General features: G+C 39.1%; 1 protein-coding gene across 1 annotated transcript; it reads right to left on the bottom strand.

The window, feature by feature from the left end:
- Positions 1–6,532: 6,532 nt before the first annotated feature.
- Positions 6,533–6,793, bottom strand: Smp_203740 (uncharacterized protein; the record flags this gene model as incomplete). Its single annotated transcript, XM_018789592.1, has 1 exon — positions 6,533–6,793. One exon carries the CDS (start codon positions 6,791–6,793, stop codon positions 6,533–6,535), a length of 261 nt encoding a protein of 86 aa, XP_018655019.1.
- Positions 6,794–17,834: the final 11,041 nt, after the last annotated feature.

The raw sequence follows: 17,834 nt of genomic DNA, 5'->3' as shown, positions 1-17,834 counted from the left end.
CTGAAAACTGAATAACTGACTCTGGGGCATCGATAGAATAGGCATGGACTCATTTTAGGCAGTTATACAGTCAAGTATTTCAACCTTTTGTGTCCTAAACAGTCCTAAAGTAGAAGAGGCACAGTCATCTCTGGATAGACCTGGATATTCGACATTTCCTAAAACAAAAGAAGTAATGGTGGGACACCGTCATCAGCATTGGCACAGAAAGGACGATGGAACTCTGCAGGTCGGTACGAGGTAAATGTGTAATTACAATCTCGGAAATATGGAAAGCAGTTGGCAAAATCTGTAATCAAGCAGCCTAAGAGACTATTTTCGTACGTAAATTACAGAACAGGGACGCACCATTGGATTCTCAACCTAATTACTGAAGGGAGTGGATCTCAAATGATAGGGGATGATAAGGAAAAAGCAGAGGCTATGGCAAACTATTTCGGGACAGTTTTCACTCAGAAGCCTTCCCTTGATGAGGAACCAGACCCAAATGCAGAGTCAAAATGTCGTCTGCTCATTGCAGACTTCGATCAAGACGATGTACTTAAGGTTCTTAGCACCTTACACACGGGAAAGTCAACAGGACCGAATGAACTGCATCGTGAAATCTTGAGACAAACTGCACAAAATATTGCTGCCCATGGACTACAACATTCAATATGTCAATTGGCCAATGTGAGTTACCGACGGACTGGAGGAATGCAGTTGCCACTCAAATACATAAAACAGGATCAAGACAACTCCCATCAAACTACAGACCTGTCAGCCTCACCAGTTTAGCATTTAAAATACTGGAAAGAATAATCGAAAAATTTGGCTAGAAATCACAAGGGACGCAGATGCTTGTGCACTTCGAACAGACATACATATTCTAATTAGCTGATGTGAGAAATGGCTGGTGTCTATCAACCTACTCAAGTGTATCTACGTACACTTTGGAGATAAAAAGTTAAACAGGCACAACATAGGGGAAGTGTCAGTACTCGTAGTCCGGTCTCACAAGAATCTTGGGGTGACAGCGAGCCATGATCGTAAAATCAAGGCCCACTGTCGAGAGTTCGCAGCTTAGGGGTTTTGAACCCAATGGGCTTTGAGACAGACATTCACCAAGTTAGATACTACTATGCTCACTACGGTATACACAACCTTAGTGGGAACGAAGCTTGAAAGCTGAATTCAGGCTGCTAGCCCCAGATTAAAATGTGACTCGGATATCCCGGAAAAAGTGCAAAGGGCAGCTATACGTGCACTTCCAGGACTCCGGAGTTTACCATATAAGGAGAGTCTTGAGAAGCTGGAACTCTACTTAAGGTGATCTGTTTTGATGTATAGAATATTAAAAAATGATTTTGGACCTGATATATGCTTTCTTTCTCTTCCTATCAGGTTAGGACAACTCAGAGGATATGGTAGGCAATTAGAAAGGCCAAGAATGAACAGAAAACCCATGACATGCAGGTTTTCACACCGAGTCATCTATTTTCTGAACCTGTTACCCGAAGCAGTGGTACCCGAGCCTTCAATTGACTCATTCAAAAGAAGACTAGGCACTCTCAGAAGCTTACTAGAAAAGAACTAACATAAGCCGTAGGTCGTCGATCTTCACCATACGAATCTGAAATATAAGTCTGAATCTGAATTTATATATGAAATTCTCTATGTTCTATACTAAATTTATGCCTTCTTAAATGTGTTGTAGCACTGAATCAAATACGTGATAAAAAAGGATCATGGGCAATTTCATACATCAGCATCATATAGCCACCAATCTTCTGTACTACGCAGGTTGCTAGTTTAGAGCCACCAAACAGGCTTAGCAGGGTCAATCTTCCACTCCACGAACCTTCACGGTTTCTATCCTCCGCTCTAGTCGTAAGGTAACCATGTCTTTCTTAAAGCTAGGAGGCGCAACGTAGATGTTTTCCAGAAAAGGATTTGGATAAGCACCAAGAGCGGTTCTATGGGCATCTTAGAGGAGACCTAATGACATGCAACATTCTAAACACTTCAGAACATCCACTTAAATACCTATTTAAGCCCGTTCCCAACGCAAAACGCAAGGGTGACGCCCAGAAACTGAAGACAATGGATAGCGGAAGGAACTGTAGGCACACCTACTCCTCAAGAACAGTCAAATGCTGGAAACCGCTGCAGTCTGAGCTAGTCCAAGCTATTTTCCATGTGCTTTTAGGCTAAAACTTGACATAATCTTAGAGACAAAGGACAGTATCTTGGTATGATTTACTAACATTTTTTTCTCTTTTATCGTAAAATATACTAAAGTCCCTACCTAGAAGCATCGGTGATCCATTGCTACTAGATACGATGTAGATAAATCCACTTTTGTCAACATTCAGTGACAGATTCCAAGACACAGTCCATTCGCATAACTTGTCTACGTCTTTATGGATTACCGCTGGAATATGGTTTTCTTTGGTAAGAGACGAGAAGGAATTACCCACTTTTAGATTATCGGCAAAAAGGAAAGGTTTACCGTGTTGAAAGAGCCAGTCAGCCAATCAGCTACAATGTAGGACCAGTCACACATATGCATTGGAAGTAATAGGATAATGGAGTGTCATCACCGTCCACTATTAGGACCCTCTATTTGTTGGCATTGTAATGGAGTGAGTTCTTATTAGTACAACCGTATACCCTATCCAAGGTTTCGTGAAGAGATGAGGTTTCAGATAGATCTGGCATTTGTCTCAAACTTCTAAAATCCTTTGCGTGAAGCAGAGTATGGAAGTCCAAGGCATCTTGTAAATCGTTAATCGACAATAAGAATACGAGTGAGCCAGGTATTAAACCTTATGACACTTTTTTTATCTTCAAGATCGAACTAGACCAGGTATCGCCAACTGCAGTGGATCTCGATCTTCTAATCGATTGAGTATTTCTTGGCAGCCTAAATCTCTTTATATAGCTATGAATTCATTTTAGAATATTCAGAAACCGAGATGCTAGTTGCTTTGGGAAGACGTGTATTATGAATAATTAATTGAATTCATAGGCACATGATGAGTAAGCACACTAGGGAGCAGGTGATGGCGGGAATGAATGTGCTTTTTATGAGTCGTAATCAATAAATGAGTAAAGTTATTGATTGTCTGTGTTTGCCACCAATAAGAAAACATACTGGTTAGAATGCAAATATCCGTCCAATTAAACTGGCGCACTGGGTATATATAGTGGATCGAATGTCTATATTACAGCAAGGAGGTAATGCAAATATGATGGGCTTTTCTTGGTCTCTCTTATGTGACCATGTAGGATAGATCACAAAAACGAACAGTTGAAGGAAACTTGCCATGCATCTATTATCGTCTGTTGGTTTACGCTAGGGGCAGAATATTCGGCGGTCAACTATATCGAATTCAATAGAGAAGCCTAGGAGTTCTACCTAAATAGGTGGTTACGTTTCAGTGACAAGGTTCAGGTATTTTAATCAGCCAACGGTTTTTTATTACTAGGTCTACCTGGTACAAAACCATGCTAGTATTAGTGTGCAACAAGGTTCTTAAAAGCTCTCATCAAGGCTTTGGGATCTGAGAGGAGCACTAAAATCAGTAAATAATGGGAAGCTGTCACTGTGATCCACTGTTATAATAAATCTCACTCTTAATAGGTAATGAGGTCATAAAAAGACCTTGAGATTATGGTCGTAACGCTAGCTACACAACACAGGGGACGACTGAAGATTAACACACAAGCATTTCAACGCTCAAAAGACTGAAATGGGAAACTCACCTCCCACATAAGTAACTCCTGGTAATGCCGGGTTTCATTTTATCAGCAAATTATTGATCGTCTATTCACCATTTCTTTACTTCCACCTTTGTCTACGGTTTTTTTCGCGACTCATGTCTAGCCAGTGGGTCCTATGTTTACAGAGAAGCGTGAGTGCGGCGAGCTGGGATGGAGAACAAATGAAAAGATAAGTGTACGACCCATCAAGCTCACGTAGTGCACTTACATTTACCACAGAAAGTAATAAGCTACAATCAACGATAACGCAAGCCCCAGATTCAGTCAACTTTAAAATCGAAACTGGCAACAGATAGTTCAACTCACTACAGTGTTACTACCCCCATTTTCTCGCCAGATGGCAATAGACAAAGAACTGGTCGAAAGTGTTGTCAAGAGGGAATAAGATAGATCTGCATATCCCTCAGAATTTTTGGAATGGGCTCTACATGGAAAAGCAGATTTACATGAACAAAACTCCTAGGAATCTTAGCATTGTGAGGCTCGTTGTATTGTTATATTGATTAGTATTTACATTTAGCTTACTATCTCGATCAATACAGATAACTAATCGACAATACTTACGCTAAGCCTCAGTGTTTCTTAACGCTTAATCAACGTAAATGCACATGAGCTAGCAATTAATCCAAGCAAGAACCGAATAGTTGAGTTGATCTAATTCTTCTCCTTGTTTCTTAACGAAGCATTTTACTCCATCTTAAATTACGGAATATCCCCTGAATCATTACCTTTGAACACTGCCTCCCTAACTTGCAATTTTAGGGTTCCGTTGCCGAACAAAAGGATAATATGACTGAAGCTTACGATGAGTTCGAGCTGAAAGGTCCCAAACCTTTTTAGGTGATCCATTGTGAGAATCTCACATATTTCTCGAGATTGTTTTTGAATTTATGAACACATTACACGTCGATTAGGAAGGATAACTAAATTGAAATGACATTCCTGAATTTTACGCATTAAACGCTGTATCATTATCTTTTTAACATGATAGTAATAATAATTATTGAATAAAAGCATTGGGAAGTGCATTTAGTATGTTCTCAAGTAAATATATGTCAATCGTAAGTGATGAAATTAAGGTTAAAATCAACAGAGTACCCTTTAATATAAAACGTAATCTATCGACTTGTCAATATGTATGTGTTTGCACAAAACAGGAAGATAAAGAGAAGAAATAGTACAGTGAATACATTCGATGGAATTAAAAATAATTTAAATAGAAGCAATATACAGTAAACGACAAATCAGATATAAGTAAACAAAGTTAAATAGAAAAACACCTTAAGAAAGCGAAAATTATCGAAAAGATAAGTCGAAAACAGGAGTTCCAAAGAAATCAGAATAAAACTAACTAAACCAAAAAACAATGAAAACAAGATGCAACAAACCTCGCAAAAAACGAATTTAGGAAGCATCATCACATTGAAGGTCCTGATTAATAGATCCGGGTACAAGTAACTGCGTATGTTTCGACGCAAAATTTATTTTTGAACAGCTTAATAATAATCACACCGAAATTGTTTTAAATGATGATGGACGTTGAGTAAGAGACAAACGGACAAACTGATAGATAATTCTTTCCTAAATATATATTATTATAACTACTTAATTGTGTATGTAGTGAATTAGTGGGAACAAAAATGTACGTATGTGAAAACCACTCCACAACTTGCTTTCAAAAATACTATAGACGACGTTGCTACTCGAACAAAGGAGCTACGGGTGTAATGCTGATGTTTTAATTATAAAAATTGAAAAATAAAGATGAGATACATGAAGTAAAAAAAACACAGAAAAACCTTTAAATGAGAATAATGTTTAATTTTGTGAGAAATTATTCAGAAAAGACGTCAAAAATATGAACGAGTCAAGGAAAGGGACGTAAACTTTCAATACTTATAAATATCATCAGAAAAAGTGTGGGTGAACAAATAAAGCATCAATGAAAAATGTAGAAGGAAATTAAAAACAGGAAAAAACACCTAGGTTAACGCGCACAAGAGAATGCTTACTGAAAAAAACGACGTAAAAAGAGCAGAAGAATGAATAGTAATAAAAATTGATGTGTGATAACAACAGAAAATGCCGGATTTGTTGTTTAGGTGTAAAAAAAGAACATAATACTGTTATCTTTCATTTCATTAGGCTGTTTTGGGATAAACCAACATAAACAACAGCAGCACTAATACAACGAATGTACAACATTTAGTGATGATGTGAAAAATCGGAAAAAGGAAATGTCAAAACCATTAGTACAAACAAGAGATTATTTAGAAAAGATGAATTAAAAATACAAAATTCATAAACATAAATTGAGAATCAAAGAAAAACGAGCTTTTTCATGTTAATCCTCTGATTTCAGTTTGAAATTATGGCTTGCTAGCAATGCAACCCACTACATTATTATTGCTGCTTTCTAAATTATCATCCATGTAATTTTAAATGTGTAGATGCCGGGGAATCGAAATCTCTATATGTGTATATATAGGCGTTAACGTGAAGGAAAATAGAACCAAGAAGTGTATTACAACCAAATACTATATAGCAGATATACTAAGAAATCAAATCGCCGATAATATGCGTATACACAGATTCATAATAATAAACAGATTATATATATATATATATATATATATATATAACTTGTCAACCGGTGACGGATAATGTTAATTAATGACTATCTTTCTTGTTTAATAATCAATGCAGACAACAGTTTATTATAATGAGCCTGGTGATTACATAGATTACATACGTACTTTAATAAGCATTAATGTGAAGATATAATAGGAGAAAGCTTTGCAAGAAAATAAATAAAAACGAGAGAATAAACGTCATATCCACACAGGTCGGGGAAATAATTAATAAGCGTTAAAAATAGAGCAGCTGTTTGCTGATTTTTTTGAAGCATATTAATAAATAGATGAATAATGGTGGCAATAATCAAGAAAACCCAATAAGAAATAAACAAATAAATAAAAAAACAGCATAAAAACAATACCCAAAGCAAAACAAAGAGGTTAAAAAACATTACCTGACTTGACAAGAGAAAATACGGAGAAAACCCGGATTGGGATAAAGGTAGTAAGTAATATGAATGGCCCTGACTTACGTTATACAAGCACAAAACAAACCAAATTTTGTATAAATACCTGAATAGTGAATAACCTTTCCGTAATATTCAAACTGTTGGGGTGTGTACTTCCATACAAAAAGAGTGACAAACAAGCATCAAAATAGCTTGAACCTAGTTATCCAGTAATGATGATAGGTGCTATAATATATATATATATACCTGAATAGTTACCAGTTAGGCAAGAGAAAGCACATGAGACAAGTTATTGTGTTTACACGCACTAACTTGGAAAGACAACTGGTTATGAACTGGCAAGTTAAGTCGACATACTGTTTCAATTATGATATTAGTAACAGAGGTGCAGTTCAGAATCGAACACCACAAAAACAGAGATACAGAAGGCTGTATCAACCGTGTAAAAAAAGACGACCAGTGAGTAAATAAAATAAGTTCTGAATCAGTTATCTTAAGGTAATACAATAAGAAAAGATCGGATTGATAAAAATTCATAACAGATAAATTTCGAGGTTCATTCAAGCTGCCTTCAATTTTCGTTGGAAAAAAAATATATACGTATGTAACATTAAGTAACAATTATTCCATATGAATTCTAAGCAATCAAATAGATGAAATGTTTTTCTTAGAAATATGCCTGAACAAATTAAAATTAATTCATTAACTCGTATGCGCATCAAAAACTAGAAGTTATTGGGTTAGTACTATTTGACGTTGTAGCAGTACTTCCTACAATTCGATCAGCTAGTTCTAGACTCGATTCTAATTCCAGTGGTTCACAATCATCATCGTAAGATGAATAAGGTTTAACATATTGTCGTAGATCTCTGTATGTATGATCAGTAGATCAAGACTGTGTTGGGTACTACTGTCGGTGAAATGAACAGCATTTTTACAAACCAAATTGACGTGTCCAAATTTATCAAAAGTAAAGCATTTAGCATGATGAAATACGCATGAGTTACGTGAATAAAGTTTACTGTATGACAAATATTTACTGAACTTGTACTTACCTTTGTTTAGTGCTTTGCATTTCTCTAATGATTTCTTTCCTACGTTTTCACGAGAACAGGCATCATCGTTAATTCAATGCCAACCTGTATGACTTTAGGTAGTCGTCGGATTGTGATACTTATGCAGAGTAGCTGAATTCTTGATGACCTGAAAGTAAATTTGGTTCACTCCCTCATTATTCATACGCGCAGTTCTAGCATCTGGAAAAGAACACTTAGTCATTTGTATAAGATGTAGTTTTGCACCACCAATAGCATATTTAGCACTGCTAGAATAATTTACTGCTGTTTTCAGATACATGAACAGATCAATGATAAGTAGGAATTTCTAAATGGATACACTAGCTAAGAATTCTTAGATTGGTTCAACTTAAGGGAGATAGATCGCGATATGTACCATTAGACACGCTATATTTCGTTTTCAAGTTAACTGCGTAATAAAATCAGGAGGAACGATCAATTACATGAAAAGTATTATGATCTCAGTAATATTGCGGTGATAAAAACGGGATCACGTAGCGATATTTTTAACTATCGGTCCATTAACTTGACATTCACGCCATCATAACGATGAAAAATGATCCTCAAACAGCTATCGCCACTCTTACTTTCGGCAAGCCTGAAAAGCTCATCTGAACATGGATTTATGATTGAACACTTATGCTCCACATCTCACTTGGAAGTTTCCGACACACATAAGATATGTACGTCGGTCAGTGACAATTCTGGACTTCGATTATAGTAATGACTTAGACAATGTCTGACACAAAATTCTAAAAGTTACTTCATTTGACACACGGAATCACCTTTCATCCTGGTTCAGAAATTTATGGCAGAACGCAACCAATTCGTTCGCTTTGGGTTTTGCTACTCTAAGCCTATGAACGTAACCAGTGGTGGTATATAAGGAAATGTCATTGGCTCATTACCCTTTTTCCTTTTCATCAGTGACACGTGTATACTCTTTCAACACGGTAAACCTTTCCTTTTTGCCGATAATCTAAAAGTGGGTAATTCCTTCTCGTCTCTTACCAAAGAAAACCATATTCCAGCGGTAATCCATAAAGACGTAGACAAGTTATGCGAATGGACTGTGTCTTGGAATCTGTCACTGAATGTTGACAAAAGTGGATTTATCTACATTGGACACAGCCTTACGTAGAACTTCGTTCGTACGTACGTACATCAGTTCAAGCCGCCATACCACATTAGCACAGAATACAATTGTCGATTCAAGGCCCATAGTGGAGGTAGTAAGAGTATAAGCAGTAATCGGAAAGATTAGGATTTGAAGATGTTATTCAAGGAGTATAATCCAGTGAAATAAATTTGGAGAGGGAAAAAGGGGGCATGAAAAATTCAGAAGATTAGAATTTGGGAGAACACAAAGAGTGGATGCACCTTCGCCATTGCAAACGATTTTGAGCCATGTCATTCAAGGTCTCTAACCATCGATTGCCATCGTCTCGCAGAACCCAACCAGGTAGTCTACACCTACCAATATGGCTCAGTCCACTTGTCAGTGAATTCATGGATTTGTGCCACGTTTTGTTCTGGCCGTCCCTAGCTTTCTTGCAACCTACTCCTACACCATAAAACATTGCACTTCAGGGCGTTTAGTGGTTGGGCATACGTAACACTACTTCATCAATTGATTTGTCATCCTTACCTAGTACCCGTTTCCTAACAACTGCATTACTTACCCGGTGGTCCCAGGATATACGAGCAATGCTTCGAAGACACCTATGATCGAATACTAGTAGCCTACGAATATCCTCTACTCTTACTGGCCATGTTTCACTGCCACAAAGTAGGACGGAACGAACTGCTGCACAGTAAAACCGTCCTTTGGTTGGTAGACGGATATCTCGCCTACGCCATAAATGACGCAAATTGGCGAAAGCTAGGCGAGCCTTTTGTATCCGTGCTGAGATTTCGTCACACACCAGACCACAAGGGCTGATGAGACTCCCAAGATAAGTGAAGCAGTCAACACGCTCAACTACTTCACTCCCTATCATCAGTGAGGGTATCGATGCAACCTAATCCTGAAGTAACATTTCGCACTTCGACGGGGAGAATCACATCCCGAACATGCCTGCATTGTTGCTTATAGTGGTCAGATGACTCTGAATTTTGTCAGCGTCTTCACCAAATAGGACTATGTCATCGGCGTATTCAAAGTCAACAAGTTATTTATTTACATTTGATTTAAGCACATAAATATTGGTACAAAGGGGGACTAGATATATATACGCCACACAAATCTCATTTGATTTGTGTGAGGGCTGTGATACTGCCCGGGTGCCCAAACCGAAGCAGGTGTTTTTCTTAGGGGGCCACACCCGGACTCTTTGACCTAAAGGTCTGATCCACAAGGCAGCGGAGCATCGTGAGGAGATTCAGTCCCATGGTAGCCGGTGACCAACGCTTGATTCATACGCTATTTGTTCCTTCAGGATACTGTAGCCCATCATTATTATTATCGACAAATACCTTATGGGTACATAAGTGCTGTGAAGAAACTATTTCGGGTTTCTTCAAAAATGCAATAATACACAATTTTCAATAATGTTAGCATTACATTTGCCATATTTGAGAAAGGAAGGAAAAGGAAAATAAAATATTAATAGTAGAATAGTAATAGTAAATCAGGTTCTGCGTATTTGGCAAGAATTTTGAATTGATTTTGAAGAAGGAAAGGAAGAAACTAAGGAAATAGAAATGAAGGAGACGCGGAATACGTAAATATCTTAACTCAGAACAAGAATAAACAACTATGTATGTATAGCAAAACGAGTAATAAAAATAAAATAAAACAGTAAATTAATAAGTAAATAACTTATTATTGCTGTAAGATATGACGTTAGAACAAGTGTTTGTTCGTGCAGACATAGTTTTGGGTGATGCTATGAAAGTCTCAATTAAGTACAAAAGATAATCAATATGTATGAGGTGTATATGCGTAGTGAAGATAAAACGAGTCTGATAAGTTGAATTCAGCGTAACACAAGTTATTGTCTTAATCCAAAGCTTCGTAATCTTAAGAATAATATTTATTTAGAAGGAAAAAAAGGGAGAGAGAAAAGAAATGAACACATGGTGAAAGGGTCCAACCATGATCAAAATAGTGTAATGGATATAGACTTTTGAGATAAAGGAATAATTTAAAAATAATAATATTATTGTTAACAACAATGGTAACAATAATAATAAACCTTTACTGCACTCGGGTAAATACGTGTAGATTTATGTAACGGTATTCAGAGTGAAACCGGGTATTAGTATAAACATTAGTGCAATAATAATAATAATTTAGAATGATGCTATGCTAGTCACAATTAATTGCAAAGGATAATTTAAATATAAATTTCTATATGTTATATATATATATGTTGTGGGGATTATAAAAAAAATTTCGCAATTTATTTGTTGAAGTGTAACATAGGGTTTTTTGTTTTGTGCACCAATGGTTTGGAATCAGGGTTTTCCAACTCCCCTAGGTGGACCCTCCGTGTCCACCAACCCGGTTAAAGCGCCGGACATTCGCTTTTCGTCCTTTCAAATTCGTGAACACCCCCGCCACGAGAAGGCAGTGAGTAGGACTTCCTTGGCAGGGGCTATACATTCGCGTGGCCATGTGAGAGCATTTCGAGAGGGAGAGAGGACTCTCCCCACTCTCGGCAGTACCAGGGCAACAAGTGAGTCTTCCGGCAAAAGTTCAACTCCTGGAGATTTAGATGATGAAAATGTTATCTCTAAAAGCATGTCAACGACAAAGTTAAACAGGAATGGAGAATGTGGACAGCCCTGACTAACACTACTTGAGGTAATCGATTCTGATGACATTTCGCCATAAGCTCTAACTCCACCAGTCGTGTTCGGGTGGAGAGCCTTTATAAGGTTAATGTACTTCCTTGGTACTCCTTTCAGTGACAAACACTTCCATAGAACCTCACGATCAACGGAGTCAAATGCCGCCTTAAGGTCGAGAAATACTACGATTGTGGGGCTTCTGAATGTATGTCTATGTTCTAGGACCTGACGTAGTGTGAATATCTGGTCTATACAGCCACGTCCAGGTCGGAAACCAGCCTGGTTTTTCCTAGTCTGCTCTTCACGAGCTTTAGTTAGTCGTCAAAGTATTATTGAAGCTAATATTTTAGACACTATATTAGTCAAACTGATTCCTCTGTGATTGTCACAAGAGGACTTTTGTCCTTTCTTATAGACTGGCACAATCAGTGATCGAGACCAGTCAGATGGGATAACGTCCAGTTGCCAGATTCTACCCAAGACCTCAGTCAATCTCATTTCCAATACTGGACCACCATCCTTAAAAATCTCAGGGATAAACCTGTCAGGGCCTGCTGCTCCCCCTCGTTTCAGATTTCCTATAGATTTTTCAACCTCGTAAAATGTTGGTGGACTTACACTAACTTGCCACTCAGGTCGACTGGGGATCGTGGGTAACTGAAGTGTGACTGAAGGCCAGTTGAACTGATGCCTAAAGTGTTCTGCCCATCGATCCAATCTCCTGAATTGAGAATGAATGATATTTCCATCTTTATCTGAGATAGTTTCATTAATATTTGGGTTCCTGATACCGGTTTCTTTAACAAGTCTGAATAGCTGTCTGTTGTTATCTATTGCCACTGCCTTTTCCATCTCTCTTGCTTTCGCTACCCACCACTTTTCACGATCATTGCGTAGGCTTCTTATTAGCCTTCGCTTAAGTTGACTCCACTCTTCGTTATGTTCAGAGCCGGGTGGGATGAGTTTTCGAGCATCTATCAGTGCGGTAGATGCTGCCGAGATCCATTGTTTCTCCCTAACCTTATGGTTTACTAGCGGATATCACTTCTGTTTCCACAGCTTTTCGGATGTCATTCCACGCTGCCTCGGGGTGGCACAACTTACATGTCTGTCTAACTGTTTTTCCAGTGGTTCCTGAAATATATTCTTAGCTTGTTTATCATTGAGTAGAACCCTTATGGGCTTCCCTGCAGTGTCTTTCCTACGTCCCGTAAGACGCAGACAGATACGTGCTCGCACTAGAGCATGACCTGAATCTAAACATGTACTCCAGAATGGGCGACAGTCTTCTATTGAGCCCCTCCATCGGTGGCTGATAGCGACGTGATCTAATTTGGCCCAACGTTGGGACGAATTCGGGGGTCGCCATGTCAGAAGATGTTTTTCCTTATGCTGAAAGTTAGTATTTGCAAGAAACAGACGGTTATCTGAGCACAGCTGCAATAGACGGTCGCCATTATCTGTCATTTTAGCCACGACACCATAAGATCCACCCAGGTGTCTTTCCCTCTCACTTAGTTTACCTACTTGAGCATTGAAGTCACCTGCCGCTATTACTACATCAGAACGCCCAGCTATTCAGAGAAGGTCAGAAAGCTTCCTGTAGAACTCATCTTTTATATCGTCTGAGCTGCAGTCAGTGGGAGAGTAGGAGAGACGACGAAGAGGCAACGACGAGTTTCCCTATCTTTCCAAGTCCTTACAGATCCGTTTAGTCGGGCAGCGCATAGACGACTGGCTTCTGGGATCCAGTCTAAAAGAGCTAGTTTTGCCCTACGACTTAATGCTATACCTACTCCAGCCAGGCCACGGGAAGCAGCATCAGGGCTTCCAGATACACGGAGTGTGTATCAAGATGGTTCCTTATTTTGATAAGGTGAGGTCGAATGAATGACGCTACTCGGATCTTGTATGCGCGTTTCGGAGACACAGCACACATCGATGGTGCTAGATTCTAAAGTCCTAGCTAAAGAAGCCTATTGTCCTATTTGGCACAATGTTCGGACATTAAAAGTTCCTACATGTAGTTTAGAGCGTGGTTTCAGGAGACCAGGTATATCGTTCCGTGTACTTGAATCGTTTGCCCTAGCGGTGCGAGGTGATAAAAGGACGTGGGAAGGGTTAGTCGTGGAGATAAGAGAGTTATTAGGTGTAGGAAGGATTTGAAAGTGATCAACTTGGTTTCGTCTGCAGTTACGGGTATGAGGGCTAATATCACTTCCCGGATACCCACACCGTGGAAGGGTATTTCTTGAGGGACCTGAAAAAGAAGTCGGATTAGTGTTGGTCTTAACGACCTGGGAGCGTGACCGCAATGCCCAAGGGACAACTGCTTGAGGTTGGTAACATACGACCTTTTTGTGGGTAGGTTTTGTGCTAGCTCCATTCTTCAAAGGACCTTACCGCCGGAGACGGAAATCCGTGGGATAAGGCGAGGCGTGCATATTTAGGGTCGACCTTTCCTAACCCCACCCCTCCTTGTGGGAAGGCAGCATCGCTGTCATGCTGGTTGTCTGAAGGAAACACCTTACTGCTGTCACACCTCTGTACAGTCGGCAGTACGACTTCGCCTTCGAACCCTGGATTTGCTGCTTTTAGTCTTACCGCTCTTCAACCGACCTGTCCGGTATGGTAGGACCTTGAGGAACGATTGTTCCAGCCAATCTAGCTCGATTGCTTCATCACGATAGGCAAGCCCGACCACCACGTCAAGGTGGCAGCAACGGTCGGTTTGTGATACTTATGCAGAGTAGCTTAATTCTTGATGACTTGAAAGTAAATTTCATTCACTCCCCCATATTCGTACGCACAGTTCTGGCAACTGGAAAAGATCACTTCAGCATTTGTAACAACTCACCTTCCGGATTTGGTATGTTAATTCCCGCAATCAATCGATCTCCTAACTGCACATGAAGTTGATCACCAAAATTACCCTTGACAGACTTGTTTCTGAAATTCAAGGATAAATTCCCTAACATTTTGGTTGTCCTGACGAACAATTTTATGAAATTTCGGTCTTTCACGACTTTCGAAACCATTACACTTCACACAATTTAGTAGTAGTTGTTTGAAAGGTAAGCACGGTAGTGAAATAGAATTATCTGGGAATGCCAACGTTTTTAGTAAGCTGTAGGCTTCTTTTCTGACGAATGCAAGGGAATAAGCCACAATTTCGTTGTCCTTTACATCTTTCCTGGTCATAATCCAGATTTGAAACCCTTCACTGTAATCGTCGAAAGCTTCATAACTCGTATATATATCCAACTGTTCAAACACAGGCCCCATCACGATGCCAATATGATGATTAGAAGTACTTGAATTATTATTCTTTCTATGAACCCCAGAATATCGCAATTTAAGCCAGGTAGAACTAGATGAGCACAAACGAATGTATCGTATTTGGAATTCGAATTCAGACACTCATCAAGTACAAAAGAATCATTAGTTCATACCAACACCACAGTCACATATACGTGGTGAAGATAAAATGATTCCGAAAGGTTAACTTACCTAGGTGTAACAAAAGATTATGTGTTTTTAGTGACAAGCTTTGGATGTTTAAGAATAAAATTTGTGTAGAAAGGAGAAGGATGGAAGAAAGAGAAAGGCAGAAAAGAATTTTTAATGTGTCAGGGAATCAAACATGATAATAATTACAATCATGATAATAAATATGGACGTAAGCGTACTTCAGATACTAAGATCAGAAGAACGGAAATAAAATAGACGAACAAAATTTCAAAGGTTCTACTTTGCTTCACAGTCAGTTAGATAGATATTGTACCATGTTTCCATAACTCATCACTAATCACGCTGATACTTAATAGGTGACATGAACCACTTCTGAAAAGAAAGTCATCAAGGAGGCTTTTGAACCAGGTTACAGTTTCACTGCAACGGAAGTTTACTAGAAGTCTGTTCGATATGGTTGAATAGCGAATAACGAAGAAATTCGGGCGTACGTCTTTATAGGTTCTTGAAATCGATAGAATATTCACTTTATTGCGCAGGTTGTGGGATGATACGATAGAGTACAAAGGTTAGATGCTGAAGAGTAAAAATACCGTTTATGAGCAGGCAGACAAAGACAAGGTTTAATTTAAAACGTCTTATCCAGAGTAGTCCTAACTTTAGTTGGTGACATCTTTGCTGGTATTCCTTGTTGTTGGAATACCGCAAAATCTTCCACTACTCACATTATTCACCAAGGGTCCTCACATAAAAACCCACAAAAAATGTAGAGTTTTCTGCAGGAGAAGCCACACGTAACCATGTTAAGGACATTTTAAGTGTGTTACGATGGAAGAAAAATCGCAGCACATGAAATGACACTCCAATTGTTGTGGAATATTTACAATTAAGTGGCTAATTGAGTGAAAACATAACCTCAATTACTGACTACTATATACTTAGATGACTTTATAACTCAGTTAAAAATTCTCCACTGTTATCTTATGTAGGAGGGAGGATATGATAGCGACCAGATTATTATCAGTACGATCGAATTTTCAGCAATCACCTTATTTTTGTCTAAATATGTAACATAAGGGAAAACCAACAGGCTTGAACTTCAGTGTCGGCTCATGAGGTCACAAATGAAAGGTGTGACTTCGACGTTATTCGGAAATAAATACTTTCCTTACAAAGCTTATTATTCGTATTGCTGGTTTACAGATTAGATTTTGAGATGGTTAAAGATGGTTGTGGCTCAGGATGAGGTCAGTTGTAGTGAAATCCTAATTACTCCATCTCACTAAGCTTTGTGACAATCATGTTTTCAAGGTAGACGGCAAAAGGCTCGTGGTTACACACAAAAAGCTCAGAGAATAAAACACCCGTCTTATCATTCAGTTTTGTCAGCAAAACGGAGCTAAGATATCCCACCAACAACAGACGCTGGAATTTCAAACTGCTGAATGTGTTAGCTTTACACGACTATCTACAACAGGTGGATTGGGATGTTCACCCTCAAATTGAAGTGGATGCTCATTGGGATTTCTTACTGCACACGATCTTATGTGCTACTGAGCATTCAGTTCCTCAAATGGTCCTAAAAAGCTACAAACAACCTCCAATCATCAAGAACCGCACTCGTCGTTTGCTAAGCCGCAAAAAGCACTGTTGGGCCGAATATAAACGAACCGACAATAACGACGCATACAGTCAATACAAACATATAAGGAACATATGTTCAAAGGCAATAAGAGAAGACAGGCTTCGGTACCAGATCAAGCTTATCGATAAATTCGTCTCCAATCCGAAAAGCTTACTTAGTTACGCATCTTCTCTTCGACAAGGCAAAACTGGAGTTTCCCAACTGCTAGGTCCTAATGGCCCGACCAACAACGACGGTGATGCCGCCAACCTATTGGCTGAACAATACTCTCAGACATTCAAGCTGACCCACATCAACCATACTGACGAAAGCTTCACTTGCACCTGTACAGGACTTTCTGAAGTGGACCTGAGTGCTGACTTGGTACTCCGTAAACTGCAGCACCTAAGAAAAGACACTTCTCCCGGCCTGGATATGGTTCATTCTGCTACATTAAGGGAAGCAGCTTCAATCCTGGCAACACCGCTTAGCGTGATGTTTACACACTCGCTAGGCTGAGGCAAACTAACGGAAATTCGGAAGCTGGCTCACATCACACCAATTTTCAAAGGAGGTCGACGCAGTGAACCCTCAAGCTACCGAACAGTGGCCCTTCTCTCCATACCTTCTAAAATTATGGAATCTTTAATATACGACGGTATACAAGAATACTTATCATCCTTAAAGTTCTTCTCACCTCAACAGCATGGTTTCAGAAAAGGTCATTCTTGTATGACCAACCTGCTGACTGCGGTGGATAGATGGACAACCATCCTTGATCTCAAGGGGAAGGTTGACGTCATTTGCCTGGATTTCCCAAAAGCTTTTGATAGGGTCAACCACGTTTGTCTTATCAATAAGCTTAGACGATTGGGTATCAAATCCCCTTTGATTGACTGCCTCACTTCATATCTAGAAAACCGACATTTTAAGGTCAGGGTTAACTTCACTCTCTCTCAGGCTATGGAATGTCCTAGTGGGGTCCCCAGGGCTCAATACTAGGACCTCTTCTCTTCTTAATTTACATTAACGATCTTCCTCAACAAGTTTCATCTGA

The sequence above is a fragment of the Schistosoma mansoni genome, chromosome W (assembly GCF_000237925.1).
Source record: "Schistosoma mansoni strain Puerto Rico chromosome W, complete genome".
NCBI lineage: Eukaryota > Metazoa > Platyhelminthes > Trematoda > Strigeidida > Schistosomatidae > Schistosoma > Schistosoma mansoni.
This window is presented reverse-complemented; position numbering and strand designations above follow the sequence as displayed.